Source organism: Mastigoproctus giganteus, chromosome 3 (assembly GCF_048544385.1).
Source record: "Mastigoproctus giganteus isolate SK-2022 chromosome 3, ASM4854438v1, whole genome shotgun sequence".
NCBI lineage: Eukaryota > Metazoa > Arthropoda > Arachnida > Uropygi > Thelyphonidae > Mastigoproctus > Mastigoproctus giganteus.
Genome location: NC_143577.1, coordinates 240139263 through 240152851, shown reverse-complemented (window position 1 = coordinate 240152851; position 13589 = coordinate 240139263). Strand labels below are relative to the sequence as shown.

Here is a 13589-nt window from a genome sequence, read left to right as displayed (position 1 = left end):
AGTCAAACAATAAGGAGAAAAAGCACTACAGTACAGAATGAAAATTGTACTTTGTAGTAAATCTACCACTTTTGATAAAAAAAAAAAAAAAAAAAAGAAACAGGCAAATGTAAGCAAGATGATGTTTCTACGGTTCTTTCATCTGGAGCAAGATGCAGAGACTGAAACAGGCACAAGGTACACAATTTTTCAAATCCTGCTGCATTTTTATACTTGTCAACATTTATACATCGGAATCTGAAAAAAACTTTTAATAGATCCATCTTCCAACCAGAACAGCATTTCAGAGTCTTGTGGGTAAATAATAATAAAGTAATTAACATGAGAATATGCAAAATCTCCTACAAACAAGTTTTTCTTGTGTGAGATACTCCTTTAATATCCCACATGTGATAAAAAAATTCTGTGTGTTAGATTTTGAAAAAAAAATGTGTACTTATTTGTGTGGTGGATATTCTACAGTTGGTTTTGGGTTTGTGAGAGAAAACCTGAAAACTGAGTATCTAGAGAAAATCTCATGGCCTAAGACTGATTAACTTAAGATACTAAGATAATAACTAAGCAAGGAAAATCATGTAAATGATTTCGGACCAGCAAGAGCTAGATTCAAACCTCCCACACACATTCCACTCAGTACAACCTGATGCTTTAGTCAACATGTCTACCTGACTACAAAATTGACTGAAGAACATCTGCCACACACATTTTCTCTTCAAAATCTGACATATAGGGTTACCCTCATGTGTGGGATATTGAAGGGATGGGGGATACATCAGGTAGGTATCTACTAATGTACACCCTCTTGTTACTCTAACATTGTTGTGTAGTAGATGTTGCATAGTTCATATAACAGAAAATAATGAGAACAATTAACATAATGAGAATGATAAGAATTTTGATGGAAAAAAGTAGAGAGAGATGAATAAGAATGTTTACATTTGTTTTGTAGGTCTGAAAAAAGTATTGCCCAGAATAAACTGGAAAAGGTCGATGGAAGTATTGAAGGATGTTGGAACTGATTAAAGAAACAGAAGACTGACAGAGGAATTATATTAGGGTCAAAGGGTTGAAAATAGGTGTGTGTAGTACCAGGAAAACAGAAATAGGTAGAGGAGTAAGACAAGGATGCTACCTCTCCCCAACATTGTTCAATATATATGGAGGAGGAGGAGTTCAAAGGAGGACATGAGGATGTTCACAGTGACCCAAGATGTCCTTGAGGCTGTCCCACACATTCTCTCAGATATGCCAGACAAGCTGTGCTTGCTACCTGGAAGTCTAAAACACTGATGGAACTGATATTCAGGTGACACTCAAGTCAAGTGGACCTAATTTCGGCAAAGTCCAGATGGTCTGTGACAGCCAAATCCTCTGCTTGCACCTTCACAATGGTGGGACTGTTAGTAATCTTGGGTATAACCCCCATGCGCAAGCACACTGTGGGTGACCACCCAGGTGTGAACCGGTGTAAGCAGGGGCCGAGGTGTGACACCACACCACATGGAGGAATGCCGCCCCTCTATGTTACAAGGCAATACTAGGTGATAGTGACTCTCATCAACCGGTGCAATACCACCACTTTGCTTATTGGAGGCTTGAAGTGGGGGACCCATGTTTAGTCTTCAGAGCAAAGTTCTGGTCAACCCTCCCCCATCGCTTCACTCATCACAAAGGTCTTCTAAACAAGCTTTCATCTTATGGTTTGACAACTGTTTTTTGTAATTGGTTATCCAATTTTCTCTCTGACCACTCACTGAGGGTGATGGTAGATGGTTCTCTATTTTCTAACTTCTCCACTAATGCTGGTGTCCCCCAAGGTTCAGTTCTTTCCCCCACTCATTTCCTCTTGTATATTAATGACCTTCTCCCATTGACCGCAAATCCTATCCATAGTTTTGCTGATGATAGCACATCGCATTCCACTTTCCAGTTTGAGAAGCCTCGCCCGGTTCAATCAGCTTCAACTTCTCGAATATCTGCTACCAATTCCTTAAATGGCAATCTCCAGGTAATTCTTCGGTGGGGCAAAGACAACTTAGTTGATTTCAATCCTTCTAAAACTCAGTCCTGTCTTATATCTCACAAAAAGGATTCTTCTGCTCCTACGGTTATCTTTGGTGACACTCTGATTTCTAGGCAAAATGATATATTTCTTTTGGGGATTACCCCGACTTCTAATCTCTCTTGGCACAAGCACATTACAAATATTGCTTCCTCTGCATATAAAAAACTTGGTTCTCTCTTTCACTCTTGGCGTCACTTTTCTTCCAAACAGCTGTTCACTCTGTACAAATTGCAAATATGCCCTACCATGGAATATTGTTCCCACATCTAGGGTGGTGCCCCCAAAAACTTCTCTCAGGCTTCTAGATTCCATTCAGAAGAGGGCAGTTAGGTTAATTAATGTCTCCTGTCTAATAGAGTCTCTCCACTCTCTGTTTCATAGATGTACTGTTTCTGCTGCATGTCTTTTCTACAGGTACTTCCACGGGCACTGTTCTTCTGAATTGGCTTCTATAATTCCCACTCTCTTTTTCAAAACAGTCCGAACACATGCTGCCAACATCCATTTACTGTCCAACTTCAACGTTTGTTCATTCAACTGCCGTTTTCTGGAACAACCTTTCTTCTCAACCTCAAACCCATGCATGGTACTAAGTACTATATCCTAATACCTCTCGTATTTGGGATTTTCATAAAAAAAAAAAAAAAAAAAAAAAAAGGGCATCTGTCAACATTTCTGAAAATGAGGAGAGAGCCGCAAAAATTCAGTATGTGGCAAGAGATTGCCGTTTTGCAGTCAGAATAATGGCTGATCAGTTGGATATGAATAAGGAAACGAATCATAAAATTCCACATGAAGATTTAGGGAAAAGGAAGGTCTGTGAAAAATTTGTGCAGCACAGCCTCACGGATGAGCAAAAGCAATGAAGAGTGTCATCATGCAAAGGCTTCATCCAGACTTGTCAAGACAATCCTAATTTCCCTAAATGTATTGTTATTGGAGATGAGTGCCGTTTTGCAGTCAGAATAATGGCTGATCAGTTGGATATGAATAAGGAAACGAATCATAAAATTCCACATGAAGATTTAGGGAAAAGGAAGGTCTGTGAAAAATTTGTGCAGCACAGCCTCACGGATGAGCAAAAGCAATGAAGAGTGTCATCATGCAAAGGCTTCATCCAGACTTGTCAAGACAATCCTAATTTCCCTAAATGTATTGTTATTGGAGATGAGTGTTGGGTGTTTCAGTAGGACTCAAAAATGAAGCCTTATCAAGATCATCATCACCAAGGCCTAAAAAGTTTCATTTACAGAAGTTCAGGATCAAGACAATGCTGATCATGTTTTTTAACAAACAGGGTGCGATTCACATGGAATTTGTACCTGAAGTATGACTGAAATGTATTTCTCAAGTGAGGCCACAATTTCAAGAGAATGGCAGCTGATTCTTGTTGCACGACAATGACCCCGGCTCATTCTGCACTTATTGTGAAGGCATTTCTGACAAAACATGGCATTGTTCAGAGTGACCATCCACCCTACTCTCCTGATCTAGCAAAATTGCACTTCTTCCTCTTTCCCAAGGTGATGCCCTCAAAGGAAAGAGATTTCAGGACGTTGAGAACATAAAAAAAATTTAACTGCCAAACTGAACGTCATCTCTTTGGACACCTTCATTGACTCTTTGCAGAAACTTTTAGAACAGTGTAATAAGTGCATTCAATCAGATGATGATTACTTTGAATAAAAATCAAAACATTTTTGAGCTCTTTCACTTTATGTTCTTTTTATTGCACCAGTCTGGGAACTTTATTGCCACACCTCATATGTAATCAAGAAGGAAAAAAATAAGATAGAAATGGGAGTAATCTTCCAAAAAAACTTTATGTACCAGAGCAACATACTGTAGGTTATTGAGCATGATTATATAACCCTTTCAAATGTTATAGGATTTAACTTTAATGTTACTTGGTTTTTTGTAATTCAGTGAATTCAGTTAACAAATAACAAATTAGTGTTGCAAACTGATGTGTATCCAATCTCTAACAGTTCATATTATAAAAGGTGTATAAACTAATATCTAATGTAGAAAGTATAATGTATTACCACTTTTATCAAAACTAAAATTTGCAAAAATATGTCTAAAAAAAAAAAAACTTACCTGAGTCATTTTTTCAACAGGAGTAGGAATGCCATCAATAACTAATGGAGGTAGTTCATGTAGGGTTGGGTCATCTTGGGATTGGGGAGGTGCCTGTTGTGCTAAGGCAGATTCTAATTCTTGCATGATTACATTCCTGCAATTCCTAATCTGCGAAGATTTAAAATAAGCTGGATTGAGTACCAAAAAACCAGACACCACAGACTGCTATAAAAACATAGCAGAAAAGCAGATTTTAGGGAAATGGGCTTCAATATTCAAACTATAGGAACAACCAGGACAATTTTTAATGGTAACAGGGAAGATCTCCCTTTCATGATGTATGTGTCAATCTCTAATATTTTATAATAGTCTGAATACAATTTACCAGTTAAATATTAGTACTAGCCATATGGTGCAAGGAAGCATTGGGCTTTTGCTGCACCAGCCAAAAAATAATAAATGAATAAATAAAAAATAAACTACATGTTTCCCTCCTCACACAGGTGCCTATTCTGCTGACCTGTGAATTTCTACAAACAACCCACAGAGGTAACTTATTCAGTAACTTAGTGGCTAGGAAAAAACTTTCCCACAATTTGAATTTATGGCCCCTAGCTCTGAAATAATTTATTACTGAAAATTTCACCTTCACTCATTTTACTATCCTCTCAGAGCCTTATAAATCTCAAGCAGTCCACTCTAAGGTGCCTAGTTACCAAACCCTATAGTCCACATATTCAAAGTCTTTCCTTCATTTGGACACCCTTTTACAGATCTCACAGGCATGCCACCTGTATGCAGATCCTTTCAAGAAGGATCTGCATACAGGTAAGGTTTAGGCGTAGTCTCCAAATCTGGACACAGTATTCTTCTTTGCACCATTCAGCTGTTATAATACTCATACTAATTCCATGTGCAGTTTCAAGAAAGGGTGTTTTCTTCTTGAAATTTATACACAAACCCAGCAACAATCACAATAGCATATGACAGCAGTTCTCAAACTTTTTGGTTTCAGGACCCCTTTACACTCTTAAAAATTATTGAGGACCCCAAAGTCTTAGTCTTAGTATTATTATGAAAATAGTTTTGACCTGGTGGACCCTTTGAAAGGGTCTCGGGTACCCCCAGGGGTCCGCGGACCACATTTTAAGAACCGCTGGCATATGGTATGCACAAAAACAAAAAATTAAATAAATGATTAAAAATTTTTAAAAATTAAATGGCTACCAGAGTGGTGTTAATGTGAATTTTAATATTCCTTCAGCACAATTTTGACTTTTAATTTGCATTCCTGATTTTGTTTGGAATTTGAGAAGTATGGCTCTAAAAAAAATAATCAGGTATTAGACATTCTACATATGCCTATGCACCCGTTGATGTAACAACAGGTTTAAGCTTTTGTAGAGAATATCATGAGTTTGTGAAAAAAAAAAAAAAAAAAAATTAACATTACAGGTCAGAAAATTACTTCTAGAGAGATGCAGATGTCTAAAATCAACAACTTTTTGGTATTGCTTTCATATCTCATGTCATGTCACTATTTCAGTGTGAAATCTGTTAGGTGAATTATAACTTTAAGTGGATAACATAATTCAGTTTACAAAGTTTTGGTTAGTATAAGACTATAGTTTTACTGTTTTTTAGAGTACACTATATATTCTGTGCAACTGATTGTATGGCAGAATTCTTATTTTACTTTTTATAAGTCTTCTTTACAGTTTTTTAGTACTAGTGTTCAGCTAGCGCTGCTTAACTGACACAACATGAAATTTCTGAATGCATCAGCACTTCAATTTCGCATGCACCCATTGTTATTGTCCACAATGCTAAAAAATAAAATACATCTTTATTATCACATCAGCATACAGGATTGTTGATTTCAATTGTAGATTTATTGTTAATCTGATTCCCACATATTATGCACTTGTTTGTCAAAATTCAATTAAATGTGGGAAAGTGCAGGAGCAAATCTGGTTCTCATCTTTAAATTTTTTAAAAAGTTGTTTTTAAAACAAAGCATATAATGAAAAACATATTATAAGACTTTTAAAGTTTTTATTAATTTTATTTTAAAACTATTAAAAATACATTTTTGCCATATATGCTTAAAAGATATTCCACATGTGTGCATTCATATACTTATGAAAATATCTACTAGCTGTTGTCATGATCTTTTAATCCTGTTTGATGGTAATTTATAAAAATAATTAAATTACTAATTAAAAATATATATATTATTCATTCTTATATCCACCATACTCTCAAGATAATGGATACACTGAGAAGCACCCAATTTCAAATTATTGATTGCCTTTATTCCAAACATTTCATGGTATCATGGAAAGCTCAGATGTGCCAGTCAGTGTGACCTTTAGGGGTGGACCTGACAGAAGGCTAAAAGTGACATGAGATGTCACTCAACTTTGTATTCATTTATTTTTTACATTTCTTCATTAACTTATTTCTTTTTTAAAAAAATTCAATTCACAAAAGCTCAAAATGTTCATCTTCAGCAGGAATATATCTCAGATTAATGAACAAGTAATTACAAAAACAGTTCATTTACATCTAATGGATTCAGAGTGTCTAAGACTAACTCTAATATTAGATGCACAGGCATATGTAACAATAGGCTTAAGCATTTTTTGAGAATGCCACGAGTTTGTAAAACAAAAGTCACAAGTCAGAAAAATCACTTCTAGAGGCACACAGATGTTTAGCATTAATTTATTTATTTTTGGCTTTGATCTCATATCTTATATGTCATTGTAACAGTACACTTTAGCCATGTTTTTTTATGTGAACTTTAAAAACTGTGTATGTGCTATGAAAATAAGATAAACAAATAAAGTAGAAAATAAAACTGGGAGAACACAATAATTCAGAAAACAATACCTCAATATAAACCTTTTTGAGAGTCATGCTTATAAAAGCAATTTTCTTTATTGTTGTTCCTTCACTCAATCGCAAATTCTAAATCACCCTATAAATGTCATACATAGGTGAGTCCCTAAACAGTTATATATGCCAGTGGTCTCCAAAGTTGGATGCACGCACCCCTAGGGGTGAGTGAGATGTTCTAGGGGTGAGTGAGATGTTCTAGGGGTGCACAAGATAATCCGTAATAAATCAATATTTATTAATTATGAAAACTTTAGTTTTCCAAAATGTAATTGAAAATAAAAATTATAAATAAATGTATTTTTAATACTTCAATATGCGGCTTAATTTGATCATGCCGTCAATCATGCACGTTCGAATACATGCATATACTTGAACTTCACTTTATTTTGTTTTGTATGTTTTATTTGTGATCTTTTAAAATTATATGTGATCTTAGATATAATGCCTACCATGTAAATGATTTATAAATTAAAAAAACAAACTTATATATTTAATTTTTTATTCCAGAAAGTGCACTAGTCCTTTTAAGTAAAATAAGGGTGCGCGACCAAAAAAGTTTGGAGATCACTGATATATACAGTATATTATATATGTCAGGTGGCCAACAAGTCGATCGCAGCTTTAATTTCGGTCGATCACGACAAATTTTAAATATATATAAAAAATAGATTGTATGCATCTCCTGTCTATGGTGGCCTAGGAGCCACCGTAGAATACAGAGTCTCTGTAAATGGGCCTGACATAATATTAGTGCGTGTTTGTGTGTGTGTGTTGTTTATGTCAGGCCAATTTTCCACCAGGGAGCAGCTAACACCTGGATAGCTGATTCCTGGTGCACAACCTTGGCACGTGGAGCCGGACCTATAAAAAATGGATTAGTCAAAATCTAAATGTTGTTATTATTATTATGCACCCCACTGCATACGCTTATTACAAATCTGTTGAACCAGGTGACTACTCTTGTCGCCGCACAGCCGCTAGGTTTGTCTAGTGAAAATTCACACAGTTACGCTGTGGACAGCATAGTGTGTGTGTTGATTTCTTATTTAGCTTACTTAATATTAATAACTGGGCAGTACTTATACATTAATTTAATACCCTTTGATTTAAAATGAATACTATGAAAAAGAGTAAAACGTATCATTTTCATCAAGAGTGGGAACTAGAATACTTTTTTTGTAATGATGAAAGAAAAATCTTGTTGTTCAACCTGCAATGCTTCCGTGACTATATCCAAAAAAGGAAATTTAGAACGGCAGTTCAATGCAACTCCATGGTAAATACCAATCGGATTTTCCGCCTAAGTGTGACCTTAGAAAAAATAAATTAAAAGAACTTAAATCCAGATTATTTGCACAACAAAATTTCTTCATGACACCTAATTTACAATCTAAAGCAGTAACTATAGCATCATTTAAAGTGAGTCATCTTCTTGCAAAAAATGCAAACCATTTTCTGATGGTCAATTCATCAAAGACGCATTTTTAAAAATAACATTCTCTTTTTGAACATTTTAAAAACAAAAATGAAATTAAAAGTGCTCTTCAAGATCTGCAATTATCTCGAAATACTGTGATGCGATGCTTCCAAAAAATTAGTAAAAATGTGAGCGAACAAATCGTATGCTTATATTGCTAATTGTGTGTCCTTTTCTTGACAACTGGATGAATCTACAGACGTCAGTGATACAGCTCAATCGCTCGTTTTTATTCTTATGATTTTCGATGATTCTGCCACTAAAGAAGAACTGTTGGTACGGTTTCATTAAAAGAAAGAACTAGAGGTCTTGATATATTTAACGCATTTAAAAATTTTAATGAAAAAATTAAATTATCACTATTTAAGCTTGTATCAATAACAACAGATGGAGCTAAAGCAATGACGGGGCATCTTAATGGATTTGTTGCATTGTGCCAAAAGGATGACGAATTCCAGATTTTTTGAGTTACCACTATATCATCCACCAACAAGTGTTAGCCAGCAAAAGATTAAATACTAAAAGTGTTATGGACACAGCTTTTGAAATCGTGAATTCCATCAGAGGATAATCTCTCCAAAGGAGACTTTTCAAAATGCAACTTAATGAAAATGAACCAGATCTGATATTACACGCAGATGTGAGGTGGCTGAGTCGGAGTCAGTTTCTACAGAGATTTCAAAATTTGCTGAATGAAATTAAAAAATTTGTTGATTGCAAGAAAGATGATTATTAGCAGCTACAAGATGTGGAGTGGTTGTGTGATTTGGCTTTTTTTTTATCAGATTTTACCAGTAAATTAAGTGATCTGAATTTGGAATTACAAGGAAAAAATAAAAATGTGGGTGACATGATTCATAGTATTTCTGCATATAAATATCAAATTTTGGCAGTGGCTAAGAATCTCAAAGAAAAAAAATTCGATCATTTTGCAAATATGCAAGATCATTTGCAAAAATATCCAGTTTTTGGATTTAACAATGAGAAATATGTTTCTGAAATTGAGAAAGTTGTGGATGATTTTGAAACCAGATTCAGTGATTTTAAAACAATTGAAGATATTGCTTAATATATTTCTTATCCATTTAATGTCGGGTTAATGTCCATTTAATGTAAATTGCAGAAAATATCACTGAGATTTTTCACATGGAGAAAATATTACTTGAAAATGAAATTATTACATTTTGAAATGATATCTTTCTAAAAGCCAGATCATCAGAAAAAGACTTAGAAATATGTTTGCAGAGAAAAGTACCCAAATGTAAAAAAATGCAGTGAACTTTTAAATTCCTGTTTTGGTTTCACATATCTATGTGAATCGACCTTTTCATATTTGAAACAAACAAAAAAAAAGACGGAAGAATTGCTCTACTCTTACAGACTTACATACAGAAGATTCTTTATGGTTGGTCTTATCACAGTATATCCCCGATTTTGAAAGCTTGGCAGATGACACAAAGACAAACATCAAAAAAATAAAAATTTAAATACATGCGAATTTAAAATAAGAATTCTGAATTGTATTTAATTTTGAAATTAAAAAACAACATTTTTCAATATGTGCTGAATAATTTTTTTAACGATGTGCAATGAAATTCTTAAGATGGTAGATCGCGGCACATTTTGAAGAAAAAAAGTAGATCGCATCACAAATTGAGTTGGCCATCCCTGATATATGTCATATACACTCCCACCTAAAAGTTTTGAACCACAGCATATGACAACAGTTTTTGTTAATTTTTTTGAAATTAGCTACAACAATGTAAGGTTTAATATAAAAAAAAACAAAAAAACAATACACTACACACTATTTTAAGAATTTTTATTAACCACTGACAAACAATTTCGCAAAAAAATATTAAAATGATTAATATTAAGAACTATAATGATTCTGCATTGAAATATCCTCCATGAGATTTTATCAATGCTTTTTTTTTTTTTTCATGAAAACCCCAAACATGAGAGGTATTAGAACCTATAGTACTTAGTACCGTGCTTGGATTGGAGGTTGAGAAGACGAAATAAGATATTTGTTGACGTTGGACTTGAACTTCTGTAGGCTAATTTTCAGGAAAGACATATGAAGGAAGGTTGTTCCAGAAAACGGCAGTTGAATGAATAAACGATGAAGATGAAAATTTGGTTCTGTGAGTTTGAAGTTGGACAGTAAATGATTGTTGGATGGTGGCGGCACATGTTCGGACTGTTTTGAAAGAGAGAGAGTGGGAATTATAGAAGCCAATTCAGAAGAACAGTGCCCATGGAAGTACCTGTAGAAAAGACATGCAGCAGAAACAGTACATCTATGAAACAGAGACTGGAGAGACTCTATTAGACAGGAGACATTAATTAACCTAACTGCCCTCTTCTGAATGGAATCTAGAAGCCTGAGAGAAGTTTTTGGGGGCACCGCCCCAGATGTGTGAACAATATTCCATGGTAGGGCATATTTGCAATTTGTACAGAGTGAACAGCTGTTTGGAAGAAAAGTAACACATGCGAAAGAGAAAACCAAGTTTTTTAGATGCAGAGGAAGCAATATTTGTAATCTGCTTGTGCAGCAATATTTGTAATCTGCTTGTGCCAAGAGAGATTAAAAGTCAGGGTAATCCCCAAAAGAGATATATCAACTTGCCTAGAAATCGGAGTGTCACCAAAGATAAGCATAGGAGCAAAAGAATCCTTTTTGCAAGATATAAGACAGGACTGAGTTTTAGAAGGATTGAAATCAACTAAGTTGTCTTTGCCTCACTGGAGAATTACCTGGAGATCAGCATTTAAGGAATTGGTAGTGGATATTCGAGAAGTTGAAGCTGATTGAACAGGGTGAGGTTTCTCAAACTGGAAAGTGGAATGCAATGTGCTATCATCGGCAAAACTATGGATAGGATTTCCAGTCAATGGAAGAAGGTCATTGATATACAAGAGGAAAAGAGTGGGGAAAAGAACTGAACCATGGGGGACACCAGCATTAGTGGAGAAGTTAGAAGATAGATAGCCATCTACTATCACCCTCGGTGAGCAGTCAGAGAGAAAATTGGATAACCAATAACAAAAAACAGTTGGCAAACCATAAGATGAAAGCTTGTGTAGAAGACCTTTGTGCCAAACAGGATTGAAAGCCTTTGAGAGGTCAAGAGCAACAGCTTGTGTTTCACTGAACCTTTCCATTGAATTTGTCCATAAATAGGTAACATAAGCCAGAATATCACCAGTGGATCGACACTGACGGAATCCATACTGGCAATTGTTGATCAGACTGAAGGTTTCTAGGTAGTTTAAGAGTTGATGGTTAATTGATTTCTCCATTACTTTAGAAAGAATAGAAGTAATTGGAATTGGATGATAATTGGATGGGAGGGATTTGTCACCCTTTTTAGGAACTGGCTGGATATGAGCAAATTTCCAAGCAGAAGGAAAAAACACCCTTGGAATAAGAAAGTGAAAAAAGGCAGCAAAGGACAGGAGTAAGTTCAGGAGCACAGGTTTTGAGAACAAGTGGAGAAATACCATCAAGATTTGTCAAAATCCTTCTGACATCCTTTTGACGGAAGACCACATGAGGCATTGAATGGAGCATGTTGGGAATGGTGGGAGGTGTTTTACCAAGATCATTAATACATGAGTTGGAAGAAAAATGGGATGCTAGCAGGTCAGCTTTATCCTTGGCCGAAGTGACAACAGAACCATCTGGTTTTGACAGAGGTGGGAGCAGAGATGGGCAAAAGTTGCAGCCAATAGACCAGTTTGGCAAAGACCAGAATACTCGGCTACCATTAGGGCAAGAAGCAAGTTTTCTACTCTTAGCCTGTTCAAATCTAGTTTGGAGTGATTAATAACTGCTTTACAATTGTTGCGAGCTTTGGTGTAGGCAGAAAATGAAACTGAAGAATTGGAAACAAGAAAATTATGATATGCAACATTCTTTTCTTGAACAGCCTTAGCACATTTATTGGAAAACCAAAGTTTAGATAAAGGACAAGATTTTAAAGTGGAGTGTGGAATAAAGGATTCGATTCCTACAAGAATAATATCACTGACAAGATCTGAACAAACGTTGACATCAAAAGTTTTAAAACAGTAATCCGACAAAGGAAAAGAAGAAAAGAAATCTCGCAAGTCATCGCATTTTGCATTCTTGTAATGCCAAACAACACGAAGTTGGGAATAGCCATGAAATAAAGGCTACGTTGTAGAAGAGACAATCACCAAGTTGTGATCTGAGGTGCCTAAAGGGCCACCTCACTTCGACCGTGTACTTAGAAGGGTTGTTTGTGAGAAAAAGATGAAGCATGTTGACTGTATCGCTAGGATTGTCCGGTATTCTTGGAGGTAAATGAACAATCTGTGCAAAGTCATTAGTAATTGCAAAAGCCTCAGCATCTCGACCAGCTGGGTCGGTGTGACTAGAAAACGGAAGCCAACTGGAGTCGTGAACATTAAAATCACCAAGGAAAATTACCTCACTGTTAAGAAAGTTGGACTGGAGAAAGTCAAGTTGCAAAGAGAGGAAGTCAAAGAGCTCCAAGTGATTAGTGGAGTTGGGAGAACGGTAGAGACAACAGATGAATTTGACAGAATGAGGTAGAGAGATTTTAAGCCGGAGAAGATTGAAAAGATGAGATTCCAAATTACCAAGTCTCTGACAGGGAATATCGGAAAGGACATATGCAAAAATACCACCTTTGAGGCGAATAATTTGGGCAACTGAGATGAGCAGTAATTGAGTCAACAGATAACTGAGATTCTGTCAGAAAAAGTACATGGGGTTTGGCAGACTGCAAGTGGAAATGGACATCATTGAGATCATAATTGAGACCATGTATATTTGTGAAATGAATTAGGAAGTGTTTGGGAGGTTTAAATCTTTTCGCAGATAAGCTTACTCTATTAGTTTGACAATTCATGGTATATTCAATTGTAAGAAAAAGTGGGGGGGGGGGGAACAAGCTGTGTGAAGTAATGAAATTTTCGGATATGGCATACACATGGTAAGAATATACCCAGATCCTTGACATAACGTGGCCACAACAATGCCCCCCCCAATACTCACTACTTGGT

The 13589-nt window shown here is 35.6% G+C and overlaps 1 protein-coding gene across 1 annotated transcript in view; it reads right to left on the bottom strand.

Moving 5' to 3' along the window:
• The window catches only part of LOC150088935 (DNA-binding protein P3A2-like), a 42411-nt gene that overhangs the window by 20510 nt on the left and 8312 nt on the right, over positions 1-13589 (bottom strand). Inside the window, exon 4 of the mRNA XM_090370363.1 lies at positions 4166-4315. Within this exon, the coding sequence (XP_090226489.1) occupies positions 4166-4315 (150 nt within the window). The remainder of the gene's footprint in view (positions 1-4165; positions 4316-13589) is intronic.